This window comes from Nipponia nippon, unplaced genomic scaffold, assembly GCF_047370975.1.
Source record: "Nipponia nippon isolate SJK-2023a ecotype South Korea unplaced genomic scaffold, ASM4737097v1 scaffold_1, whole genome shotgun sequence".
Taxonomy (NCBI): Eukaryota; Metazoa; Chordata; class Aves; order Pelecaniformes; family Threskiornithidae; genus Nipponia; species Nipponia nippon.
Window position 1 is genome coordinate 166,370,956 of NW_028262290.1, and position 25,892 is coordinate 166,396,847.

General features: G+C 60.2%; 3 protein-coding genes across 6 annotated transcripts in view; 2 read left to right on the forward strand and 1 right to left on the reverse strand.

The window, feature by feature from the left end:
* The first annotated feature begins 354 nt into the window (after positions 1-354).
* LOC104021758 (D-serine dehydratase-like) lies at positions 355-7,921 on the forward strand. Of its 2 annotated transcripts, XM_087766630.1 has the most exons (8): positions 355-684; positions 2,195-2,350; positions 2,809-3,089; positions 3,803-3,989; positions 5,925-6,046; positions 6,134-6,323; positions 6,413-6,518; positions 6,599-7,921. In XM_087766630.1, the coding sequence occupies exons 1-8, from the start codon at positions 665-667 to the stop codon at positions 6,686-6,688; spliced, it is 1,152 nt and encodes a 383-aa protein (XP_087622756.1). In that variant the 5' UTR covers positions 355-664; the 3' UTR covers positions 6,689-7,921. The 2 variants fall into 2 exon arrangements, with proteins under 2 accessions (XP_087622756.1, XP_087622825.1); XM_087766699.1 differs by lacking the exon at positions 355-684 and having other exon boundaries at positions 2,250-2,350; positions 2,811-3,089.
* A 108-nt stretch (positions 7,922-8,029) lies between these two features.
* LOC148057702 (death domain-containing membrane protein NRADD-like) lies at positions 8,030-11,565 on the forward strand. 2 transcript variants are annotated; one of them, XM_087766822.1, is made up of 5 exons: positions 8,030-8,468; positions 9,416-9,545; positions 9,800-9,983; positions 10,055-10,200; positions 11,180-11,565. In XM_087766822.1, the coding sequence occupies exons 1-5, from the start codon at positions 8,367-8,369 to the stop codon at positions 11,482-11,484; spliced, it is 867 nt and encodes a 288-aa protein (XP_087622948.1). In that variant the 5' UTR covers positions 8,030-8,366; the 3' UTR covers positions 11,485-11,565. The 2 variants fall into 2 exon arrangements, with proteins under 2 accessions (XP_087622948.1, XP_087623019.1); XM_087766893.1 differs by having other exon boundaries at positions 10,070-10,200.
* Positions 11,566-12,593: 1,028 nt separating this feature from the next.
* Positions 12,594-25,892, reverse strand: part of SETD2 (SET domain containing 2, histone lysine methyltransferase) — a 73,269-nt gene continuing 59,970 nt past the window's right edge. For both annotated transcript variants that reach the window (XM_087732257.1, XM_087732248.1), the window contains exons 16-21: positions 25,344-25,478; positions 24,609-24,748; positions 22,100-22,211; positions 15,251-15,331; positions 14,900-15,001; positions 12,594-13,380 (exon numbers count right to left, since the gene is read on the reverse strand). In XM_087732257.1, coding sequence (XP_087588383.1) covers positions 13,219-13,380; positions 14,900-15,001; positions 15,251-15,331; positions 22,100-22,211; positions 24,609-24,748; positions 25,344-25,478 — 732 coding nt within the window. In that variant the 3' untranslated portion in view covers positions 12,594-13,218. The remainder of the gene's footprint in view (positions 13,381-14,899; positions 15,002-15,250; positions 15,332-22,099; positions 22,212-24,608; positions 24,749-25,343; positions 25,479-25,892) is intronic.

Sequence of the window (25,892 nt, forward strand, 5' to 3'; positions counted from 1 at the left end):
TTGTGAGCATGGAGGGTCTCAGCAGCCGCCCAACCACATGTCATGAGCGTGGGGGGTCTCAGCAGCCCTCTACCCACATGTCCCAAGCGCAGAGGGTCTCGGCAGCCGCGTACCTGTGCGTCACAAGCACGGGGTGGGGGGGGGAGTCTCTGCTGCCGTGCACCCCCGTGTCACCAGCACGGGGCAGCTGGGCCCCCGGCAGCCCTGTGCGCACGTGTCACGAGCACGTGCGGCCTCAGCCACCAGCAGCCCTGCGCCCACGTGTCACGAACGTGCCAGGTCTCAGCAGCCGCGCACCCACGTGTCACAAGCACGGGGGGGGGGGGGTGTCTCGGCGGCCCTGTGCACATGTAGAACGAGCATGTAAGGTCTCAGCCGTCCTTCCCGTCCCCCGCCCCCCCCGCCAGGCACAGGGCTCTGGAGCTGGCCGCTGGCCCCAGGGAGCTGGCAGGCTGTCCCTGTGCTGTCTCGGGGAGGCTGAGCGTCGCCGGCCGCGGTGGCCGTGTCCTCCCCTACCCCTGCCACCCCCGGGGGGGCCCCGTGGCCGGCAGTGACCTCTGTCCCTGGCCAAGGCTGGCTGCGGGTGCCCACGGCGTCACGTGGAGCGGGCACCAGCGGGGCCACCGGAGCAGAGCCGGGAGCAGCCGCGGCGCCGGACGGAGGGATGGACGGACAGACGGACAGGTGGGCAGGGGGAGGGATGGGTGCTCAGGGTGCCACCGGGACCTTCACCCCCGACAGCCTTGCGCTGGGTGCCCCGGGTGTCGGTGGGGACACGGAGGTCACCCCGCCGCAGGGGCCAGGAGTCCCCATCCCACCTGGGCATGGACTGGTGTCCTTGTCCCTGCGCCCTGGGCCCAGGTGGCCCAGTCCCACATGGCCCAGTCCCAGGTGGCAGTTTCCAGTGTCCCAGTCCCAGGCATCCCTGTCCCAGGTGTCCCTGCTCCCACTGTCCCTATGCCTGGTGACCCAGGTGTCCCAGTCCCACGTTTCCCATTCCCATAGGTCCCAGTCTCAAGTCCCAGTTCCCACTGTCCCTGTCCCATATGTTCCTGTCCCAGGTGTCCCTGTTCCCACTGTCCCTATGCCTGGTGACCCAGGTGTCCCAGTCCCACGTTTCCCATTCCCATAGGTCCCAGTCTCAAGTCCCAGTTCCCACTGTCCCTGTCCCATATGTTCCAGTCCCAGGTGTCCCTGTTCCCAATATCCCTGTCCCAGCTGACCCAGGTCTCCCAGTCCCAGGTGCCCCAGTCCCTTATATCTCTGTTTCCAGTATCCCTATCCCAGGTGACTCAAGTGTCCTGGTCCCATATGTCCCTATCCCAGGTGTGCCAGTCCCACGTGTCCCATTCCCATGGGGGCTCAGGTGTCCCTGTTCCCAGTATCCTAGTCCCACGTGTCCCAGTCCCAGGTTTCCCAGTCGCAGGTGACCCAGGTGTCCCATTCCCAGGTTTCCCATGCCCATAGGTCCCAGTCTCAAGTCCCAGTCCCCAGTGTCCCTGTCCCATATGTCCCTATCCCAGGTGTGCCTGCGCCAGTCCCACGTGTCCCATTCCCATGGGGGCTCAGGTGTTCCTGTCCCATATATCCCAGTCCCATATGTCCCAGTCCCAAGTGTTCTTATTCCCGGTGTCCCAGTCCCAGGTGACCCAGCTGTCCCAGCCCCATGTTTCCCATTCCCATAGGTCCCAGTCTCAAGTCCCTGTTCCCAGTGTCCCTATCCCATATGGTCTAGTCCCAGATGTCCCTGTTCCCAGTGTCCCAGTCTCAGCTGACCCAGGTGTCCCAGTCCATATATCTTTGTTTCCAGTATCCTTATCCCAGGTGACTCAAGTGTCCCAGTCCCATATGTCCCTATCCCAGGTGATCCAGTCTCAGGTGTCCCTGTCCCAGATGTCCCAGTCCCAGGCGTCCCTGTCCCAGGTTTCCCAGTCCCAGGTGTCCCTGTTCCCAGTGTCCCAGTCCCAGGTGACCCAGGTGTCCCAGTCCCAGGTGTCCCAGTCCCCGTGTCCGGCTGAGACCAAGGGAACCCCGCAGCTCTGTGCCCTGTGGGGCTCAGCCCACCGACCCCCAGCCCCCACCCGGGGGGGGGGCAGGGACCCAGAGCAGCCACCGCCATGCCCGTGGGGTGGGCTGGGTGCAGGGCTGGGTGCAGGGCTGGGTGCAGGGCAGGTTCCCCCTTGCTCCCCCACAGCAGCAGCAGGTGGCTGGGAGCCCCCCTGGAGCAGTTGCCCACCCCGGCGCTGACCCTGGACCAGGCGACGCTGCGGCACAACGCCGAGCGCATGCGGGAGCGCTGCCGGGCCCTCGGCCTCCGCCTGCGCCCCCACGTCAAGACCCACAAGACGCTGTGAGTGTGTCCCCCCAGCATCCCCCAGTGTCCCCCCAGCATCCCCCCAGTGTCCCCCCAGCATCCCCCAGCATCCTCGCCAGCATCCCCCAGTGTCCCCCCAGCAACCTCCCAGCATCTCTCCATCCTCCCTCTCAGCACCCCTCAACTTCCCCCCAGCATCTCCCCACCTTCCTCCCCAGCACCCCCCACCTCTCCCCAGTATCCTCCCAGCATCTCCCCAGCACTCCCCCATCTTCCCCACCAGTATCCCCCACCTTCCTCCCCAGCACCCCCATCACCCCCCAACATCCCCCCAGCATCTCCCAGCACCCCCTCATCCCCCATCCTCCCCAGCACCCACCCAGCATCCCCCCAGCACCCCCATTCTCCTCCCCAGCACCCCCACCTTCCCCACCAGTATCCCCCACCTTCCTCCCCAGCACCCCCCAGCACCCCCTTAGGATACCCCCCCCCAGAGAAGGTGCCATGCTGGCGACGGGCGGCACCCGCCGAGGCATCGTGGTCTCCACCTTGGCCGAAGCTCGCTTCTTCGCGGCGGGGGGCTTCGATGACATCCTCTACGCCTACCCGCTGCCGGCGGGGCGGCTGGAGGAGTGCGCCGCCCTGGCCCAGCGCCTTCGCGCCTTCCAGCTCCTCCTCGACACCCCCCGGGCCTTGGCCCTCCTGCGCCAGCGCCCGCTGCCCGCCGGCAAGCGCTGGCTCGTCTGGCTCAAGCTCGACTGTGGGAACGGCAGGGGTAGGTGACCCCCCCTCCCCCCCACCCCCAAAAGAAAAAAGACACCCACCCGCAACAATCCCACCAGTGCCTGGGGCGCCGCGGGGCGGGGATGCAGCACCACCCTCGCCATGGGTGCTCTCCCCCCCCGGGGGTGGGTGCTCCATGTGTCCGTCCCCCCCCCCCAGCAGCTCAACCAGGACGGGGGATTTAACACCCCTCCGCCAAAAAAAAATAAGTCATTATTCAAGGGTGCTCCGCTGGGGAGGGACGCTCCGTGCCCACCGACCCCGAGCCCCCAGAGCCACCAGTTCAATCAGGACTGGGGCATCTAAGACCCCTCCCCCCCCCCAAATCATTATTCAAGGGCGCTCCATGGGGCAGAGGTGCCCCATAGCCCCCCCACCCCCATGATGGGGTATTTAACCCCCTCCACCCCAACCCCCCCCCCTTCACCCACCCACCCCAGGGGTGCGCCATGGCGGGGTGACGCCCCACCAGGATGGGGAATTTAAGACACCCCCCACCCCCCCCCCCAAAAAAAAGGTCACAATTTGAGGACGTGCCATGGGGCAGAGGTGGCCCAGAGCCCCCAGGATGGGACATTTCAGCCCCCCCCACCCCCAGGACGCTCCATGGGGGGAGGGGGGAGGCCCCCCAACCCCCCATTGTCTCCCCCACCATGGGGCCCCCGAGCCCCCCACGCAGCACCCACGCTCGGACCCTCCTCCCAGCCGGCGTGCGGCCCACGGACCCCGCCGCCATGTCGCTGGCCCGGGCCATCGCCCAGGACGCACCAGAGGAGGTGACACTGGTCGGGGTCTACGCTCACTGCGGGGACACCTACGGCTGCCGCGACGTCCCCGCCATCCAAGCCATCGCCCGGGCCACCGCCATCGCCGTGCTCGACTTTGTCACCGCGTGAGTGGCCCAAACTCGGGGAGGGGCAGAGTTAAGGGGATTTTGGGGGGGTGGGGGGGGGTGGCCACCCTGGGGTGTCCCCCACCCCCCATAAAACCCGGCGGCTGGTTGGAAATGCAAATCACCCCCATAAAAGGGGGCCCTACAAAGCCCCACCGGGAGGCGGAGGAGGATGCTGGCGGCTCCGGTCACCTTTGATGTGGCTTTGGTGGCCGGTTGTGACCGGTGTCATTGTCCCTGCCCCCTCGTCACCCTTTTATCCCAGCGGGGTTTTGCATCCTGGAGGGAATTGCTGCCGGATGGCTCCCACTGGCGGGGGGGGTGGGGTGGGGTGTCAGTGGGGTCCCCCCCGGGACCCCCATCCCCAGTGCATGGGGCCATGCGCCCCTGGGGACACATCCTGGGGGTCCCCGCTCCCGCCCCCGCTGGTTGTGGCACCATTTTGCGGTGGGGAAACTGAGGCACGTGGGGAAACCTGCTGCCCCCCCAGTTCCCCCCAAAGTTGGGGGGGCTGCTCTGCCCCCCACCCACCCCGCTGCGCCCCATGGCACCCCCTCGCCACGTGGCCTTTGAATGGAGGGGGGGGGGGCAACACATCTGCACGGCTCGGACACGTCTGGGAAGAACTTGGGCACATCTGGAGTTCCCCTGGAACATCTGGGGGGGTCCCCAGCACAGCTAGGGGTGCCCTGGCACAGCTGGGGGGGGGCTCTCAGGCACATCTGGGGATGGTCCCAAGCACATATGGCGGGTGCTCGGGCACATCTGGGGGCGGTCCAGGAACATCTGGGGGGGCTCGGGCACATCTGGGGGGGCTCTGGCATACCTGGGGGGGGGGTGCTCGAGCACATCTAGGGGCTCCTGCGCACATCTGGGGGGGCTCTGACACATCAGAGGGGGCCCCTGCAACATCTGGGGGCGTTTTAACACATCTGGGGAGCTCTCCAGCTCATGTGGGTGGATCTCAGGCACATCTGGGGGCTCCTGAGCACATCTGGAGGTGCCCTGGCACATCTGGGGGGCTCTGGCATACCTCGGGGGGGATCCCAGGCACATCTGGGGGTGCTATGGCATGCCTGGATGGGGTCCCAGGCACATCTGGGGCCTCCTGGACACATCTGGTGGCACCCTGGCACATCTGGGGACCCCCAGAACCATCTGGAGGCTCCCAGAACCATCTGGAGGGGTCTCCAACACATCTGGGGGCACTGTGGCACATCTGGGGGCTCCCGGACACATCTGGGAGTGCTTTGAAACACCGGGGGGGGATCTCCAGCTCATATGGGTGGATCTCAGGCACATTCAGGAATGCCTGGGCACATCTGGGGGTGGTCCCAGCCACATCTGGAGGGGTGCTCTGGCGTATCTGGGGTGGACAACCTGCCGTGAGTGTTTGGGGGGGCTCTCTATTGCATCTGGGGGGGTCTCCAGCACATCTGGATGGCATCCAGGCACATCTGGCTGGCTCCCCAGCACATTCTGGGGTCCTCCTGGCACACTGTGGCGGGGGGAGGGGGGTCTCTCACATCTGGATGGCTCCCTTAAACATCTGGGGGAGGCTCCCTGGCACATTTGGGGCTCCCTGGGGCATCCCCACCTCCAGTCCCTCTCCTGGGGTGCCCAGAGGTGATGGACCCACCTCCAGTCCCACTCCCATGGCACACAAGGGCGATGGACCCACCTCTGGTCCTGCTCCTGTGGCACCCAAGGGTGGTGGCCCCACCTCTGCTCCCACTCCAATGATGCCCAGGGGTGGTGGATCCAGCTCTGGTCCTGCTTCTGTGGCACGCAAGGGTGATGGCCCCCACCTCTGCTCCCGCTCCCATGGTTCCCAAGGGTGATGGCCCCACCTCTGCTCCCCCTCCCACGGTGCTTGGGGGTGATGTCCCCCCCCAGCCATGCCCCGGCCGCTCAGAGGGTCCCGTGTGCCGGCAGGCTGCGGCAGGCAGGCGTGCCGTGTCCCCAGGCCAGCATCGGCTCCACGCCGTCCTGCAGCCACCCGGTGCCGGAGATGGCCCAGCTCACCGAGCTCCACCCGGGCAACTATCTCTTCTACGGTGAGTGTGTCGGGACCCCCCCAAACGCTGCTGGGACCCCAGGGTGGGATGCACCCCCACCCTGGGCTGGGCACCCTCTTCTCCCAGACCTTCAGCAGACCCAGCTGGGTTCCTGTCGCCCGGAGGAGGTGGCCATCCGCGTCCTGACCAGGGTCATCGGTCACTACCCCCACCGCAAGCAGCTGCTGGTGGATTGCGGGTGGGCAGCCCTCAGCCTCCACGGCCGGGACCAGGCGCCCCTGGGCTGCGCCGCCATCGAGGGGCACCCCCAGCTCAGGTGAGGGCCATGGGTGGGGACGGGGACACAGGCACGGGTGGGGACGGGGACACAGGCACGGGCGGGGACATGATGGCGTGTCCCCGCAGGCTGGTGGGGCTGACGCAGGAGCACGGGCAGGTGGAGGCCATCGATGGACGGTTGGATTTCGAGCGCTTCCCGTTGGGCAGCACCCTGGCTCTCATCCCCTTCCACGTGAGTACCCGCCCTGCCACGCCCGGCCACGCCCCGCCACGCCCCGGCCACGCCCGGCTCAGCATCCCTACCCACCGCAGGCCTGCGCCACCGCCGCCATGCACCCTGTCTACTACGTCCACGCCGAGGGGAAGGTGGTGGAGCTCTGGCACCCCGTCCGCGGCTGGTAGGGAGGAGAGCAGGGAGCTGCCGGGGCGCTGCGCCCATGCCGAGATTCTGCACCCACACCAGCGCCATGCACCCACAGCAGGGTGCTGCACCCACGCCGGGGCATTGCACCCATGCTGCGGTCTTGCACCCATGCCGAGATTCTGCACCCACACCAAGATCCTGCTCCCACACCAAGATCCTGCTCCCACACCAAGACCACGTACCCACGCCAGCATCCTGCACCCACACCGGGGTCCTGCATCCACGTGGGGTGCTGCACCCACACCAAGACCCTGCACCTGCACCAGAGCCGTGCACTCACACCAGGGTGCTGCACCCATGCCAAGGGCTTGTGCCCACGCCAAGATCCTGCTCCCACACCGAGACCACGTACCCACGCCAGCGTCCTGCACCCATGCCGAGGCCATGCTCCCACACCGAGAGCCTGCACCCACACCGAGACTCTGCACCCACGCCAGCATCCTGCAACCGCACCAAGGCCATGCACGCACACCGGGGTGCTGCACCCATGCCGAGGTCCTGCACCCACACGGAGACCCAGCACCCACGCTGAGGCCATGCACCCACACCAAGATCCTGCACCCGTGCTGGGACCGTGCACCCACGCCGAGACCCTGCACCCATGCCAAGGTCCTGCACCCATGCAGAGACCCTGCACCCATGCTGGAGTCCTGCACCCACACTGGGGTCCTGCACCCACACCAGGGTCCTGCACCCACGCCAGCATCCTGCACCCATGCAAGGGTCCTGCACCCACACCAATGCCATGGACCCACAGCAGGGTGCTGCACCCACTCCGGGGCATTGCACCCATCCTGGGGTCTTGCACCCATGCCGAGATTCTGCACCCACACCAAGATCCTGCTCCCACACCAGGAACGTGTACCCACACCAGCGTCCTGCACCCACACCAGGGTCCCGCACCCACACCAAGGCCATGCACGCACACCGGGGTGCTGCACCCATGCCAAAGTCTTGCACCCATGCCGCGGCCCTGCACCCACGCCGAGACCCTGCACCCACCACAAGACCGTGCACCACACGGTGGGGTGCTGCACCCATGCTGAGCCTGTGCACCCACGCCGAGACCCTGCTGCATCTGCACCAGGGTGCTGCACCCACGCCGAGACCCTGCACCCGTCCCAAGGTCCTGCACCCCTGCGGAGACCCCCGCACCCCGCCGGTGCCGCACCCCCTCCCCATCCCCGCGTCAATAAAGCTGCTTTTCCCCATTTCCAGGCACTTTTGGCCCGGGGCAGGAGGGCACCGGCCGCGGGGAGGTGGCGGCGGGGGGGGGGGGGGGGGGGGGGGGACCCAGTTCGGACCAGTCCGGTCCCAGTCGAGCCACTGGGCTGGCCCGAAGCGGACCCGAAGCGGACCCGAGCCCAGCCGAGCCGGGAGGGGGCGGAGCTCCGCGCGTAGCCACGCCCCACCTCCGCTCGCAGCCAATAGCGAAGCGCCCCGCCCTGCCCGGCCCGGGGCGAGCCTCGCCCAGGCGAAGCGGACCGGAGCGAGCCGAGCCGAGCCGAGCGGAGCCGAGCGCAGCCGGACCGGACCGAGCGGAGCCGAACCGAGGCGGAGCCGGACGGGACCGGAGCGGATCGGAGCCGTTCGGAGCGGATCGGAGCCGTTCGGAGCGGAGGGAGCGGGTGCCGGGGCCCGGCCCGGGTCTGGGCGATGCGGCGGGGCCGGGCGGTGCTGCGGCTCCCGCTGCTGCCGCCGCCGCCGCCGCCGCCGGGGCCGCTCCTGCTCCCGCTGCTGCTGCTGCTGCTCTGCCCGGTGCGGGCGGGGCCGGGACGGGGATGGGGCCGGGGCCGGGACGGGGACGGGGACGGGGACGGGACGGGACGGGACGGGGCTCCCCGCTGCAGCCCCGGGAGCCGCCGGGCCGCCGCCGCCCCCGGGCCGCGCCGCTCCGCTCCGCTTCACGGCTTTTTGTTGTATTTGGTTCGGTTTGGTTTCTTTTGTTTTCTTTTTATTTCGTTTTATTTTATTGTGTTTTAGTTTAGTTTCGTTGAGTTCGGTTGGTTTATTTTATTTCCTTTTCTTTCATTATTTTTTAAATTTTATTTCGTTTTGGTTTTATTTTGTTTTATTCCATTTCATATTTTTCCACTTTTTATTTCACTTCACTTTATTTCACTTTATTTCACTTTATTTCACTTTTTATTTCACTTTTTATTTCACTTTATTTCACTTTTTATTTCACTTTTTATTTCACTTTACTTCACTTTACTTCACTTTATTTCACTTTATTTCACTTTATTTCACTTCACTTTATTTCACTTCACTTTATTTCACTTCACTTTATTTCACTTCACTTTATTTCACTTCACTTTATTTCACTTTTTATTTCACTTTATTTCACTTTATTTCACTTTTTATTTCATTTTTTTTATTTCACTTTATCTCACTTCACTTCACTTCATGTCACTTCACTTCGTCTCGCTTCACTTCTCTTTCCTGTATTTCCTTTCAATCCGTTTTCTTTCTCCGCTTCACCCCTTCACCTCCTCCTTCCCCCCCGGCGCAGGGGTCGCTTTCCTTTCCACCCCTTTTATGCCATTTTTCGATTTCGTTTCTCGTCGTTCTGCCTTCCCCCGCTCCCCGTTACCCCGGCCGATGGGGGGGGGCCGCCCTCGCCCCCCGGGGCGCCCACGGCGGGGCCTGGCGGGGGGCAGCGCGGCGGGGAAACTGAGGCAGGGCCCCCCCCCCCGTGCCCGCAGGTGCCGGGGCGCGGCGGCGGGTGCGGGAGGACGACGGCGGCGGCGGGGTGCTGCACCCCCTGTCCCCCCGGCTTCGGCGGCACCGAGCCCTGCGGCCACGCCGACGCCTGCTGCCAGCCCTGCGCCCGCGGTGAGTACCACCCCCGGCACCCCCCGACCGCACCGTGCCTCAGTTTCCCCGTCGGTGGCTCTGGGGCGCTGCACAGCGGGAAATCGGGGTGCGGGGGGCACCCACCGTGCAGCACCCCAACGTGTTTGGGGTCTGTGTCGTCGTCCCCCCCCCCCGTCACCCCGCAATCCGCCCGTGGGTGCCGGTTCCCCCGCCCGGGGAAACTGAGGCAGGGGCGGGGAGGGAGCGGGGCGCCCCTAACCTCCGTCCCGTAGCCGAGGACCCGGAGCGGACGGAGGGGGACCCCCCCGGGGAGCCGGTGACGGGGGACCCCTCGCCCGTCACCCCCGAATTCCTGCCGCCGCCGCCCGAGGCCGGCGGCAAGGACATCATCCCCGTCTACTGCTCCCTCCTGGCCGCCGTGGTGGTGGGGCTCCTCGCCTACGTGGCCTTCAAGTGGTAGGTTTGGGGGGCACCGGGGGGACGCGGGGGTGGCGGGGCCCGGGGTGACCCCCCGGCCCCGCGGGCAGCTGGCACACGTGCAGGCAGAAGCGGCAGCTGGCCAAGGCGCGGGCGGGGGACGCGGGGACGTCACCCGAGGGGGAGAAACTGCAGAGCGACAGCGGGGTCTTCCTCGACACCCACAGCCTGCAGGAGCCCCACCAGCCCGGCAAGGGTGAGCACCCGGCGACGGGCTTCGGGTGGGGGGCACCCATCCCGGGGGGGGGGGGGTTGTCCCCCGATGTCATCGGGAGGGGGTTGGGGAGCACCCATGGGAGCATCTGGATGGGGTTGGGGGGCTCTAGGGAGCACCCAGGTGGGTTTGGGGTGTCGCCATGGCCCAGGGAGCACCCGGGTGGGGTTGGGGAGCACCCAGATGGGGTCAGGAGGCACCCAAACGGGGTCGGGGAATGCCTGGATGGGGTTGGGGAGCACCCATGCCCTGGGGAGCACCCAGATGGGGTCGGGGAGCACCCAGATGGGGTCAGGAGGCACCCAAACGGGGTCGGGGAATGCCTGGATGGGGTTGGGGAGCACCCATGCCCTGGGGATCGTGTGGATGGGGTCGGGGAGCACCCAAATGGGGCTGGGAATGCCTGGACACGGTCAGGGAGCACCCGTGCCCCAGGGAGCACCCAAATGGGGGTCAGGGAGCAGCTGGATGGGGGTCAGGGAGTACCCAAGTGGGATTGGGGAGCACCCATGCCCTGGGGAGCACCCAAATGGGGATCACCTTGATGGGGTCAGGAAGCACCCGTGCCCTGGATAGCACCCAAATGGGGTCGGGGAGCACCCAAATGGGGGTTGGAAAGCACCCAGACGGGGTTGGGGAGCACCCACACCCTGGGGAGAACCGAAATAGGACTAAGGGAGCACCCAAATGGGGTCGGGGAGCACCCAAACGGGGGTTGGGGAGCACCCAAATGGGGTTGGGGAGCACCTGGATGGGGTCGGGGAGCACCCGTGCCCCAGGTAGCACCCAAATGGGAGTCAGGTAGCACCCAAACAGGTTTGGGGAGCACCCGAACAGGGCTGGGGAGCACCCATACCCCGGTAAATCTCTCCCTCCCGAGAGCCGGCGGCACCTCCGGCACCGAAGCAGCGCCAGGCGGCGATTTGGGGTGCCGCCCCTGACCCCCAACCCCCGCCCGCAGCCCCCCGCCCCGAGGGGCACCCGTTGAGCGCGGTGCCGCCGCAGCGGCAGGAGGAGCTGGAGCGGCTGCTGGAGAGCGGGGGTCCCGGCGGGGACTGGCGCAGCCTGGCCGCCCGCCTGGGCTTCGGCCCCGACGCCATCGGCGCCTTCGGCCGAGGCCGAGCGCCCGCCCGCACCCTGCTCAGCGCCTGGGCCGGCGCCGAGGGGGCCACGCTGGATTCCCTCTGCCAGGCCCTGGCCGCCATCGGCCGGCACGACGTGGCCCGGCGTTTGGCGGGACCGGGGGACGCCACCTCCGCCGTGTGACCCGGGGTCCCCGAGGGCCAGCGGGCCGTGCCGCCGCCGCGTGGGCTCGGCGGCCGCTCCCGGCTCTTCCCGGTTTTTTTAAGTGGGTTTTGTACTTTTTTAGGGGGGTGGGGGGGGGGTCGGCGGCCGCGGTGCGGGGACGGTGACGGAGGGCGGGAGCCTCGGGGACGCGCTGGTCCCTGGGTGGGCGCATTAAATGTGTCACTTGTGTCCCCGGGATGTCTGTCCTCGGGTGTCCGTGTGTCCCCACAAGCGCCTGTCCCCGGGATGTCTGTCCTCAGGTGTCCGTGTGTCCCCAGGATGTGTCCCCCCAGGTGTCCGTGTGTCCCCACAAGCGCCTGTCCCCAGGATGTCTGTCCTCGGGTGTCCATGTGTCCCCAAGCGCCTGTCCCCAGGGTGTCTGTCCTCGGGTGTCCGTGTGTCCCCCACAAGCACATGTCCCCAGGATGTCTGTCCTCAGGTGTCCATGTGTCCCCACAAGCACGTGTCCCTGGAATGTCTGTCTTTGGGTGTCCGTGTGTCCCCAGGATGTGTGCCCCCAGGTGTCCGTGTGTCCCCCAAGTACGTGTCCCAGGGATGTCTGTCCTCGGGTGTCTGTGTGTCCCCAGGATGTGTGCCCCCAGGTGTCCGTGTGTCCCCGGGGTGTGTGTCTTTGGGTGTCCGTGTGTCCCTGGGATGTCTGTCCTTGGGCATCCACATGTGTCCCCAAGCACGCATCCCTGGGACGTGTGTCCTCGGGCGTCCGTGTGTCCCTTTCCACGCCCATGTCCCCAGGACATGTGTCCTCGGGCGTCCGTGTGTCCCCAGGCGCCTGTCCCACGTAAGGCCGGCAGGGGGGTGGGTGGCCCTGGGGGGGGGACACCCCCAAAGAGCCCGGTGGCACCGGGGGACGCTGCGTGACGGAAAAGAGCCATTTTCCCACCCAAACGCGCGCGGGCACCCCCCGCCCCGGCGCCGCCACCCCCAAACCCCGGCCCGCTCCCCGCCACCGGCCTCACGGGGACGCTGGGGGGGACAGGGGGGTCCCCGAGCGAGAGGGCCACCGTGGTGTCCCCACCGCCGCCAGCCCCCCCAGCCGCGCCAAACCCCTCCGGGGGCCGGGGCCGCCGTCGCGTTTTTGTCATTTTTCTTTTATTTTTTTTTTTTCTTTTTTTTACATAAAAAGTTCCGTAAAAATTGGATAAAGTAAAATGATTTAAGCAGTAAAATCAATCTTATCAACATCGCGCGAGGCCTGCCAGAAATCCGGGGGCAGCCCCGCTCCGCAATATTTACATGAAAACGGATTAAACCTCGCAGAACCAAAAATAAAACCAAGGAAACAACCGGGAAAAAAAAAAAAAACTGAAAAAAAATAACCCCGAAACTATCCGTACAAAGTGTTCCCGTGGTGCCGACACGTCTTGGGCTAAAAGCAAAGAAAAAAAAAAACCCCGAAAATTATCAATATATTCACATATACGTTAAAATATAATACAGAGGTTGGTGCCGCACGGGGGGGGTGCGTCCGACAGCGCCGCCGGGGCAGCCCGGCTTGGCAAAGCCCGGCTTAGCAAAGCCTGGCTTTTCCTCCGCGTCGTCCCGGCAGCACAAACTGCCTCACGCTGTAGGGAACGAAGTTTTTCTTTTTTTTTTTTTTTCTTTTTTTTAAAAAAAAAAAAAAAATAAAAGAATAAATTCACAGGTTGGGGGGGGGGGGTTTAAAACCGCGAATCCCGGCGGAGGCGGCGGCGGTTACTCCAGGTCCGTGTCTTCTTTGGGTTTGTAGATGGCCCCGAATTTCTGCATGTATTTCTTGATGTACTCCTTCGTCTTGTGCTTGACGTTCTCGTTGCACTCCAGGTCCTCCGGGTTCTTGCAGTATTTCAGCTCCTTGTTCATGACGCCGTGCGTCAGCTGCGGGCAGAGGCAGGGCCGGGATAGCCAGCGGCATTCCCAAACAGCCGCTGGCTTGCTCTTCGTCCCCAAATAGTTCTTAGTATTCCCCAAATATTCCCCAGTAGTCCCCAAATATTCATTATTTCCCAAATAGTCCCCAAATACTTCCTCTTATTCCCCAAATATTGGCTATTATCCCCAAATATTCCCCAAATATTGACTATTATCCCTAAATATTCCCCCAATATTAGCTATTATCCCCCAAATATTGACTATTATCCCCCAAATACTGACTATTATCCCCAAATATTCCCCAAATATTGGCTATTATCCCCCAAATACTGACTATTATCCCCAAATATTCCCCAAATATTGGCTATTATCCCCAAATATTTCCTATTATCCCCAAATATTTCATCTTATTCCCCAAATATTGGCTATTATCCCCCAAATATTGGCTATTATCCCCCAAATATTGACTATTATCCCCAAATATTTCCTCTTATTCCCCAAATACTGACTATTATCCCCAAATATTCCCCAAATATTGGCTATTATCCCCAAATATTTCCTATTATCCCCAAATATTCCCCAAATATTTCATCTTATTCCCCAAATATTGGCTATTATCCCCCAAATATTGACTATTATCCCCAAATATTTCCTCTTATTCCCCAAATATTGGCTATTCTCTCCAAATATTGACTATTATCCCCAAATATTCCCCAAATATTGGCTATGATTCCCAAATATTTGCTATTAGTCCCAAGTATTGGCTATTATCCCCCAAATATTTCCTATTATTCCCAAATATTCCCCGAATATTTGCTATTAATACCCAAATATTGACTATTAACCCCAAATATTCCCCCAATATTGGCTATTATTCCCCAAATATTGACTATTATCCCCAAACAGGCCCCAAATATTGGCTATTATTCCCAAATATCGGCTGTTATTCCCCAAATATTGACTATTATCCCCAAACAGGCCCCAAATACTTCCTCTTATTCCCCAAATATTGGCTATTATCCGCAAATATTCCCCCAATATTGGCTGTTATCCCCCAAATATTTCCTATTATCCCCAAATATTCCCCGAATATTGGCTATTAGTCCCAAATATTGGCTATTATCCCCCAAATATTGACTATTATCCCCAAACAGGCCCCAAATATTGGCTATTATTCCCAAATATCGGCTATTGTTCCCCAAATATTTCCTATTATCCCCAAATATTCCCCCAACATTGGCTGTTATCCCCCAAATATTTCCTATTATCCCCAAACAGTCCCCAAATATTGGCTATTATCCACCAAATATTGACTATTATCCCCAAATCTTCCCCAAACATTGGCTATTATCCCCCAAATATTGACTATTATCCCCAAACAGGCCCCAAATATTGGCTATTATTCCCAAATATTGGGTGTTCCCCTATTATTCCCCCGACATTGCCATTTCCCTCCCCTTCCCCGGCCAGAGGAGCCGGCAGCAGGGGCGACGCGCGCCCCGCCGCGCCGTCCCCGCGCCGTCACCTTGCGCGCCAGGTGTTTGAAGTCCTCGGTGGTGGTGATGCGCCCGACCTTGCAGTCGGGTTTGCGGTAGGGGTTCAGGCACTGCACGATGAACTGCGACATCTGCGGGAGAGGAGACCTGGATCCGGCCCTGCCCTCCCTCACCGGCCCCGCGGGGACATGTCCCCAAGGAGCCGGTGACCCCCGGACCCCGGGGGGACGCCCCCATGTCCCCGAGCAGCGGGGTCCCCCGCTCCGGCATCACATCGCCCGCAGGGGACGGTGAACCCCGACACCCCCCGCCAGCATCCCCCTGGGTCTGTCCCCGGCGGGGGATGGTGACAAACCCGCCGGGGCGCGGGGGACACTCACTTCTTTCCTGAACACCTCCTTGCTCTTCTTGGCTAGCTCGCTCGACGTGTCCGCTTCCGCCGTCTTGGGCTTCTTGGAAGACTGGAAAGGGAAATAAAAGGGTGTTGGACGCTGCCCGGGGCGAGCAGGGATCCCTGTCCCAGCCCCGTCCCCGTCCCCGTCCCCGCCGTGGGGACAGTGCTCCGGCCGCCCATCCCTGCTCCGCAGCCAGGCGGGCGGCGGGTGCTTCCCAGCCCGTTCCCAGTGAGCTTCCCAGTCCATTCCCAGCACGATTCCCAGCCCGATGCCGGCATGCTCTCCAGCCCTATCCAGGCGCGCTTCCCAGCCTGATCCCAGTGAGCTTCCCAGCCCAGTGCCGGTGCGCTCCCCAGTCCAATCCCGGCAGTCCTGGTGTGCTCCCCAACCCATTCCCGACACCCTTCCCAGCCTGGTCCCAGTGCATTCCCTAGCCCAATGCCGGCATGCTTCCCGGCCCGATCCAGGCACGCTTCCCAGCCCAGTCCTGGTAACCTTCCCAGCCCAATACCAGCACGCTCCCCACCCCAAACCAGGAATGCTTCCCAGCCTGGTCCCGGTGAGCTTCCCAGCCCGGTCCCGGTGAGCTTCCCAGCCCGGTGCCGGCATGCTCCTCACCCCAATCCAGGCATGGTTCCCAGCCCAGTGCTGGCACGCTCCCCACCCTGACCCGGCACGCTTCCTAGCCCAGTCCCAGTGCGCTTCCCAGCCTGATGCCGGCGCGCTTCCCAGCCTGATCCTGGCACGCTCTCCAGCCCGGTGCCGGCACACTTCCCAGCCCGGTCCCAGCACACTCCCAGCCCAATTCCGGAGTGCTTCCCAGCCCGGTCCCAGCACGCTCCCCACACGCTTCCCAGCGCGCCCCAGCCACGCTGCTGGGCTGGGAGCATGCTAGGACTTGTTTTCTTTGGAAAAAAAGCTGGAAAAAGGGCGCATGCTGGTCCTGGGGGAGCCGGGCTGGTCTGGGGGGGCAAGCGCTGCGGGGGGGTATTACCTTTAGCCGGAGGCGAGGGAGAAGCTCCCCCTCCCTTTATTTCACGCGTGTTAAAGCCTAATTACCGGCACGCCGAGGATTTGCAGGGATGAATCCAGCAGGGCCGGACACTGGGCAGGGGGGACGCTGTCCTAACCCTGCTCCGGGGGCCGTTAGGGCCACGCTCATTTATTCAGCCCGTTAATCAAAGCCAGGAGCTCGGCGGCAGCTATCGGCCGCGGCAGAACCATCCCTGCCGGAGCGGCGTGCCGGCACACCGGCACCCTCGTGCCGACATCGCTGCGAGGGCCGGGACCCCAGTGGCGAGCATTTACAGCAGATGATCGTTAGCTATAGGCGACTGCGGGAGAATAAAGTGAATTTTATCGGAATTTCTGGCTGTTCCCCCGAGTACCAATCCCACAGGCACCGGCTGCTTTAATTCGCTGCCTGTATTAATGGTGTAGGAACGGCACCCGCCGCATCCCGGCGAGCACCCCTGCGCCGCCGGCTCGACGCCCGCCTCCCCGCGCGCACCCCTCCCCGCGGGCTTTGCCTTCCAGCCCCGCGACCTCCTCGAAAAGCAGCGTCTCTCCTCCGGCGCCGGGTTTGGAGAGAGGTTTGGGAACCGCGGGTCATCACGACTCAGAGCTTAAGGACGGAGAGAGCAAAAGGGCTTGTTCAAGGTTTGCAAAGCCAGGGGAGGTTTGCCTTCTCCTTCTGCTCCTTGAAGGTGCCCTGCTATTTCTTTTAATTTAAAAAAACCCAATTTTTTGGAATATTTAGCACTGAAAAAAGCAGGAGCCATCCCATCCCTTTCAAACCCCAAAGACGCGCCCGGCTGAGGCTGGAGGGCAGAGCTGCAAAGTCTCACAAGCGAACGAACGCCGGCGCTTAATCAACCCTTGACGGGGAAGTTTTATTGCCGAGGGCTGTCCCGAGCGAGCGCTGGTGTGTCTCAGGGCTGGCCGCACATCAAAGCTCCCCGCTCCCCGCTCCCGGCTCGGGTCCCGACATCAAAAGGTTGGTTAATGGGGAGCAGATGGCTCCCTGCCGGCTCCCGGCGCGGCACGGCGGCGGCACCGAGCTCTGCCACCTCCCGTCGCCAAGCCCTTCTCCATCACCGACCCCTTCTCCGGCACCAAGCCCCGAGTTCACCGGCACACCCGAATTTCTCTTCATTCCCCGCGCCAGCAGAAGGAAGGAGTTATTTTCTACGCGGGTCAGTTTGGTAATGACGGGGATTTTAATTTAGCCCTCAAAGGACGTTATAAATTATCAGCACTAATTGGCTTCAGGAGAGCCGGAGGATGGGTTTGGAGGAGCTTGCAGGGAAGCGCCGCAAAGGCCACGTAAAGATGCGTGTAAATAAATGCGTAAAGAAAGTAAATGCGAAAATAAAGCCTGGCCTGGATGGATTAAGCCTAGGACTAGATGCTCCTGGGATTTCGAGCTGTGGAAAGGCTCCATCGCTTCCCACCACAACCGCGGGAGCTGCCTGGGCTGCGGGGGTGACCTGGAAGGGGAAAATAGCACTTTTTTGGGGACCGAAGCGGGAAGGAGAAGCCAAAGGCCGGCTGGCCACCAAGGCCGCCGGACGGGAGAGCCGTGAGCCGACGCAGGGCTGCGGTCCCTGCCGGCACCAGGCAGGCAGCACGGTCCGGCAGCTCGGGCGAGACCCTGCTGCCCCAGCACGCGGGATGGGGGGAAAACCAGTGCCAAAATATTCAGGGGCACGAAGAGGAGAAACAGAAACCATATTTCTAAGCTACTTCTTGCACAAAAGTGCTAATTCCTCCTTATGCTAAAATTAATCTTTATTTTGACATTAAAACCTCCTTATCGAAGGACTTTAGCCTGCCTTGACGTGACCGCAGGGCTTCTCCCGGAGCCCCTCCAAAGCACTCCCGTAATCCAAAGCCGTGCCACCCACCAGGAAAACTGTAACACAGGGAAAGCCCCCAAAAACGATGGAATTCACCTTTATCAGCCTTGCTGCTTTATGCAAAACCCCTCCAGAGGAGAGGCGGGGATGGAGAGGGGGGCAAAGACGCTGTGAGGGGAAAACCAGCCTGGGATCCCGCCAAACGGGCCGGGAAATTTGCACGCTGCTCTTCTCCGGGATAAGGCTGCTGGGATCTGCCCCGCTGATGCCGACCTTTCCGTGCTCTTCGGGAGGCACCGATGGGCAGAGGCACAAACACATCCGTGCAATCAATCCGGGCTTTTTCCATCTTAAAAGGAGGCAAAAACTTCAGCATCCAGCCCCGTGTCATTGCCAACCTCCCCGAGCGCTCTGCCGGGCCACCCTCTCATGAAACCCCTTTTCCCGGGGCAAAAAACGGGTTTTAAAATGGGCTTTCAAGGGAAATCGCGAGGCTTCGCGTGCGTCTTGTGCCTTTCCATCAAAACCAGTAAACCGGCATGCGAGCCCCAGGCGAGCTCACCCCCCGCTGACACCAGCTGGGGCAACACCGGCCCCACCGGGGCTGTGAGGGTATCAAGAAGGGAGCAGGTGATGCTCGGAAGCGCGTTGAACACACTCCGGAGGAAATAAAATACCCAGCTCGCAGCCGTCGCAGGCGTTTCGCTGGGGCGAGCGGTGCCCCGCAGCCGGGATCCACCAGGAATAGCAGCAGCAGCTGTTGGATGGCCGGAGCCGCGACGCCGGCGGGTTTTATCCCGCTTGGAAAAGGTGCGGGGTGGGGAGGAGGAGGGTAAAAAAATGCAAGGAATGTGGTTGCAATTTCAGGGTGGAAGCATCGTTACGGAGGTGGCGGCGAGCGAGCTACGACCACGTGGGAATTCGTTATTTCCACAGCCGGGAAAAGCCCAACCTTTAGGCGATCCTGGCCGAGAAGAAAAAGATTTAAAGCTCTGAAGTGAGGACGAACGCCATCGCCGTGAGGTCAGCCAAAGCAGCGCGGCCGGTGTTAATTTAGGAACGAGGTATTGATGGCTTCAGAGAAGTTTTGCACCTGAAAATAGGGATTTGGGGGTTTGAGTGAGCAGCAAAAACTCCCAGCAGAAGCAGCCAGCTCACCTCTGCCCCGAGGCGAAGCCCTTCGAGCATCGCCCCGGTCTTCAGCACCTTTTTTACCCCAAAGGTCTTGAATCCGGCGTTTACAGAAGCACCTTTCCTTGCTGCTCCCTTTGCAGCCACAGGCACCGCCGAGACCCTCGGAAGTCAGTAAGGAAAAGACTCCCAAGCTGCACGGCACCAGCACAAACAGATTTTCTCGCTCAGAAGAGCCCAACCTTCTTCTCAGCACCTCGTTCTCATCACAGGGATGTTCCCCAGTATCTCCAGGCTGGTCCACACCATCCAACTTTCGCTCATATGGCTAGAGCAGCAAATCCCCCCCATGGAGATGCAGTTTACGGCTATTCTGGCTTAATAAAACCTCGCCTTAAAGCCTAAAATGAAGGTCTGTTTGATAAATAGGTTCTCGTGGCTCACTTTGCACGCCGATATCCTTCAACAGCCGTTTGCCACCCAACCCAGGAGCGAGAGGCAAGTGCAGATAAACTGGGATCGACCCGAGGCGAGCACACGGAAAACTCTTCCCATCAAAGTGAAATGCGCTGTAGAAAAGAGGCGAATTAGGAATATTTGTTGTTCTTTTCAGCCTGAGTCATCTGGAGAGTTCATAAAGCTGGATGAGCTCAGGGTTTAATGCTTTTGCTGAGCACGATACAGTGAGGTATCAGCACGGCCACTGCACGCTACCGAGCCCCAAGCTCCCCTAAGGGATCCAGCGAGCCCCCGCGAGCCCGGGACGCTCACGGGTTTAGGAACCCCCCCAGCGCCCTGACTATTTGCTCCTTTGCCCGCCGAGGTTCCCAGAACGGCGGGGGATGCCGGCAGGGTACGCGGGATGCCGACCCAGGGACAAAAATCATTTAAAAGGCTTTTCTGGATTCCTCTGCAGAAGTAAAGGCTCCGCAGCCGAGCAGCGTGTGCCAGGTCTTAGTTCATTTTCTAATTAACTTTCTTATAGGAGATAAATATTTGTAAATAACATAGTGTAAGTGAACTCGCCAGGAATCCTGGCTGAAGTATTCGAAGGCATTATGGGGACCGGGTTAACCCTCAGGGAACTGGCAGCACGTAGGAAGAGCCTGCGGGAAGGCGACGGCAGCAGCGAGAGATGTTCCTGGGCCTTGGAGGATGGACGGCGCCTTCAGTACCTACATCAAAATCAGTGCCGGGTCTGTGGGTATCACCGGAGCATCACAAGAATTGCTCCCCGAGAGTTATAACCTGATAAACCTTTCTTTCTGTGGCTCTTCTCTCTTCTTTTTAGGGAATCAGAAAGGTATATAGGCTGATTTAACTATAGGGGCTCAGCAATCGCTGCTCAGGCTCTGCCCCGCTCTGCAAGGGCTGGCAGAGCGGGAAACCCGCACCGACGGCAGACGTGTCCCTCCGAGGAGGCTCAGCCAAGTCCCCTCCCGCCAAGCGCTGGGATAGATACGGCCACAGAGGGACCTAACTGGAAATCAAGTCCCATTTGGAGAGCAGCTCCGTCCTCTCAGGTGTCACCTTTGAGAGCAGGAGTGATGGAGATGCTGCAGCGCTCACCAGGAAAGCAGAAAGGCAGCTGGTGGTGGAGGCGACACAGAGCTCCCCGGTCCCCTGCTGCTGCACCGTTAGTTTTTCCTATTTCAACGTTATCCCCCCCAATGCCCCTATTTTTGCCCAGTTACAAGGTCATCGCCGCACACGAGGTTGGAGCAATGCTTGGTATCCAGGGCAGAACATCAGCTGCCCCCCCAGGGAAATCCTGCGCTCACCCAAGCCGCGATCGGCACAGCCCGAGAGGTGACAAAGGAGCACCGGGGTCTTTACCAAGCCAGCACCCAGAAGGACGAGGAGGTGAGAGCACCGCGAAAATCTGTGCTCGACTGTTTGCCACCAGGGCAAAACCTGGCAGCAACCAGAGCAAGCTGCTCTTCAGCGGCTACCAGCCAGCACAGCATAGAATCACAGAATCACAGAATCGTCAAGGTTGGAAAAGACCCTTAAGATCATCGAGTCCAACCGTTAACCCAGCGCTGCCAAGTCCATCTATACCATGTCCTCCAGCACCACATCTATCCGTCCTTTAAATACCTCCAGGGATGGGGACTCAGCCCCTGCCCTGGGCAGCCTGGGCCAGGGCCTGACAGCCCTTTCGGGGAAGAATTTTTTCCTAATACCCAACCCAAACCTGCCCTGGCGCAGCTTGAGGCCGTTCCCTCTCGTCCCATCGCTTGTTCCTGGGGAGAAGAGACCGACCCCCCCGGCTCCAGCCTCCTTTCAGGTAGTTGCAGAAAGCGATGAGGGCTCCCCTCAGCCTCCTCTTCTCCAGGCTGAGCCCCCCCAGCTCCCTCAGCCGCTCCTCCCCAGCCTTGGGCTCCAGACCCTTCACCAACTTCGTTGCCCTGCTCTGGCCACGCTCCAGCCCCTCCATGGCCTTCTTGTAGTGAGGGGCCCAACACTGAACACAGCATTCGAGGTGCGGCCTCACCAGTGCCCAGCACAGGGGCACCATCACCTCGCTGCTCCTGCTGGCCACACTGTTCCTGATACAGGCCAGCATATTTCATCAGGTATTTCGGAGTGGCAAGAAAAGAACAACTTAACTCTGTTAACCCTCTACCACTATTTTAAAGCACAAAAAACCACTGGCCCCATGGTCAATATAGCCACTACGGCTTATCTCATGTCGCTGCTGTTCCTCCATCACCCCCAAGTCCCTACCAACCCCAACAACAGCCCCAGCGTTCGCTGCTCCTGCTCCGCAGGACAGGATCACCCCCGCGGTCTGCCCCAGAGATGTTAACGCCGCGTTTCCCTCGCTGACCCCCGCGCTTACCTTCATGGGGTTTTCATCGTACGTTGGGGTCCCGAGGTCCATTTCAGCTTCGTGTTCAAGGCTGGCGTCATCCCCTGGGCTGTCCCAGGTAGGAGGGTCCCACTGGGTTTGCCTGGAGGAAGACAGACGGACAGACCACCGTCACCCTCTTAAAAGTAACTGGTACCTGCTTATTGATTGTCCCATCAACTGGGACATCTGGTCTCCATCAGTCATCAAAACTCTTAACACGGGTGTAACGCATGGCCCTGTCTTGCTATTAATGATGAGTTTGAGTAGGCTTCTAAGTTGGAGAAGGCTGAAGGCAAGCAGGAAGAACGTAAAAAAGGGAATTTGCATGATTTTCTGTCACCGGTGACAGCACGGGATCCAGGGAAGTTCGTCACAGGCATGAAATAAAAAAGATGGGCGATTCTGGCACGGAAAGATGGGAGACATCACAGCGGAGACCTCGGGGAAGGCGCTCCTTCCCCCAGAGCAAGGGCCAGCCCTTGGCACCTTGAGCCAAGTGTTCAGCCACCGGTATCTCATGGCAGAAAGGCCACAGACCAAAGATCTTGAGAAAGGCCATGGGAACGAGCAGGAGCTTGAAAGGATGGATGGACAGATGACACAAAGCTCATCCTTACGCTGGAAGAGGCTAAACGCAGGGCTAGAGGTCTCCTGGGCTCACCGCATGTGGGAAACGCCATTTCGGCAGAAGCATCTCAACTGAGATGGAAGAAGCCATCAGAGCCTGCCAACGAGTGGGGAAAGGCCCCACCACGCTCAAACTGGGGAAGGACGGGGAGAACTGGTCTGGACAGCCGTCCGCATCCGAGAGCAGATACAGGATGGTGCTGGGGAAGAAAACCACAGACTGGGGGAGGAACACAACCAGGAGAAATGGGGGCCAACAGGACAGACGGCTGTCTTTGCAGGACTAGGGACTCTCCGTCAGGTGAGAGGACTCACAAACAGACTAAACGAGAGGGATGCAAAGGCCAGATCTCCAGCAGCCCACGTCAGGTCCGGAGGTGACCTAACGCAGCAACTATTTTCCGTCTCTAAACTCTGTGTGAAGCCAGGACGTGCACTCTTCACTGCAATAAAAAAACCAAACCTGAAAGCCTGCATCAAAAGGAGTCGCTGGTTTGAGTTTCTCGAGGTTTCTGACCTGTATCAGAAACCCTGTCCCACTTCAAGGCTTTTTACTTTTCAGGAAATGCTGGGGGAAAGGCGAAAGCCTTGTTTCAACCAGCCCCCATGTGCTCCATCGTGCCACTTCATTCTCCAGATGCTGCTGGCTATCCCTGGCCTCAGACTGCTATTGAGTTGATTGCTACGTAAAATGCAATATTCAAAAAGAAAAAAAAGGGAGAAAAAATTAAAAAGAAAGCGTATCAAGAAATAAGATTTCCTTTCCTCTACTGGCCTCATCCTGTCGGAAGATACACAGTTAAAAGGAGGAGTGAAAGAAATGTTCCAGCATGTGCTCCTCGAAAAAGTACAAGATTAATTATAATAAATTAGTGGCTTCTCGTCTAGCTGCAGAAGATGCACGGAGGAGACGTTCCTTGCCAAGGGGGAAGGCTCAGTTGGGTCTCCCCATCTCATTGCAAGGCTTCCAAACCACGGCACAAATCACAAATTCCCGCTCGACTGTTTTCTTTTTCTTCCTGGGGTTTGAAGGTCTGCTGCTCTGCTGTCGGTGCAACTCTTGATGCGTACGGTAGCCAGAAGGAGTCCAAACATTGAAATTGAGACTGAAAAGATCGATCGATGCAGAGAAATGTGCGCAAGTAACAATAACTGACATCAAGACAGTCAGGACATGTAAGAAAATACTCAGGCTTAACTCTTTAGAGAGGTGGATCCACATACAGACCTCATATGGAGTTTGAAATTAAAAAATGTCTAAAATTCATGATACTCATTTTAGATGATTTCATAGGTATTGATCCAAAAACCTGGTACCTTCCAAAACTGATCGCAAAGGTGTGAGGAAAACACTGGGAAATTATTTGTTGCTCCAGAACAGACGGGAGGCTTGAAGATGGAAAAAACGAGGGTGAGAAAACCAACCCTTCGATGCCGCACGCCATGCATCACGGCTGATCCCCGAGCCACCAAAGACCTCCTGTTCCCATGGCGCGCCCACCGCAACGCTTGCACGCGCGTCAAAGCCTCCGCAGCCCGGGGTTATTTGCCCGGCACCGCTGCCAGAGCCGCACGGGCGTTTCAGAGCACGAGGGGCAGACAAGGTCTCTACCTGTTAATTCTGCTGCCATTTTTGGCACCATATGCGGCACGGCGCGTTCCGGCAGAGTGATGGGAACCAAAGATGATGTCAAAACAACTAAATCCAACTTGACCGAGATACTGAGGAGAAAGATGGTGCTGAACATCCATTTCTCTTCCACCCAATTCCTTCGCCTGAGCTATCAATCTCCAACCCCGAAGCAGCCATCACGCTCACCTCATTATCACGCTCACTTCATTATCGCGCTCACCTCGTTATCGTGCTCACCTCGTTACCACGTGGTAGTAGTAAATCTTCCCCTCTGGATCTCGGGCTGTTTTCCAGTTGGGTGGGAGGACAATCGTTTTGGGTTTTGGAGGGGATGGTGGAGGCAAGTCCAGGAGGTTGTTGGTCACCACAAGCTCTGGCTGAAAATAGCACAAAAGGGGTGAAGGGAACGACATGAGTGGTCGTGACAGCGGTCAGAGCAGCCCCGACAGCTCTTTCCCCCATGACAAAGACTTTGTTGAAGGGAAAACTTAAAAACAACATTAGCATTGGCCCAAGAAGTGATGAGGACAATGTCTTTCCCTAGTTCTTCATCAAATACCCCAAGCACCCACTCGACCACACCTTGAGCTTATAATGCAGCCACTTTGCCACCGGTGCTCTTAAATCCTCCGTGATGGCTGCCAAAACCACCATTTCTGATGGAGGGGCTTCAGCGGCAAAAGCAGGTCGTGGAGCTCGCAGGTGCCCACCCATACACAGCCTTCTCGGATGTGCTGGGAGAAAGCCTCAACACAACAGGATCTGGGCTCAAAACCCCCAAAAATGTGTCTGATGCCCGCACTCAGCCTGGAGAGGAGCACCCCGAGGGGTGCCAGCACGCTGCCACATGGGAAACTCCTCTGGCTGGTCCCACCACCGCTTTCACAGCATCCAGAAGCCACAGGGAATCACGCAAACCCAAAGCAGCTGGAGACGAACGCTCCCCATCCCTTCTGACCCACCAAGCCCTACCTGCTGGATGGGCTGAGGCTGCCCGGCTGCGACGATCGTAGTTACTGCTGTCGGTGGCTGCACGATGACTCCCTGTGGATGAGCTGTGTAAATCTGCTGGCCCTGGATGTACTGGAGACCTGGCTGGGCGTAACTCTGAAATGGAGCATGGGGAATCACAAGTCAGCTTGCTTTGCCAAAAAACCCTTTACTGGAGGACACAGTACAGCTTTCCTTACTGGGAATCAAATAGTGGAGGCAAGAAGAGGATAATAGTCCTCGAGGACCAGGGGAAAGTAACATCCAAACCAAACAGCAATAACCAGTGACCGAGGTGGGGTTCAACCAAATGTTCTTCAGATACAATTGGCCTATTTGCTATCCCAGGAGTTGTACAATCGCCTACGTCTTGCTTTTAGGAAGAACTAGGCACTGGCAAGATGCTGAATGCCCACACCCTTGTTAACGAAGACAAAGTAGAAGAAGACAGCACTTCAGCATGGTCATTTGGAGCTCAAGGCCGAGCCTGATGGAAAGGGACGTGTAATTCAGAGAAAACAGATAAAGAAG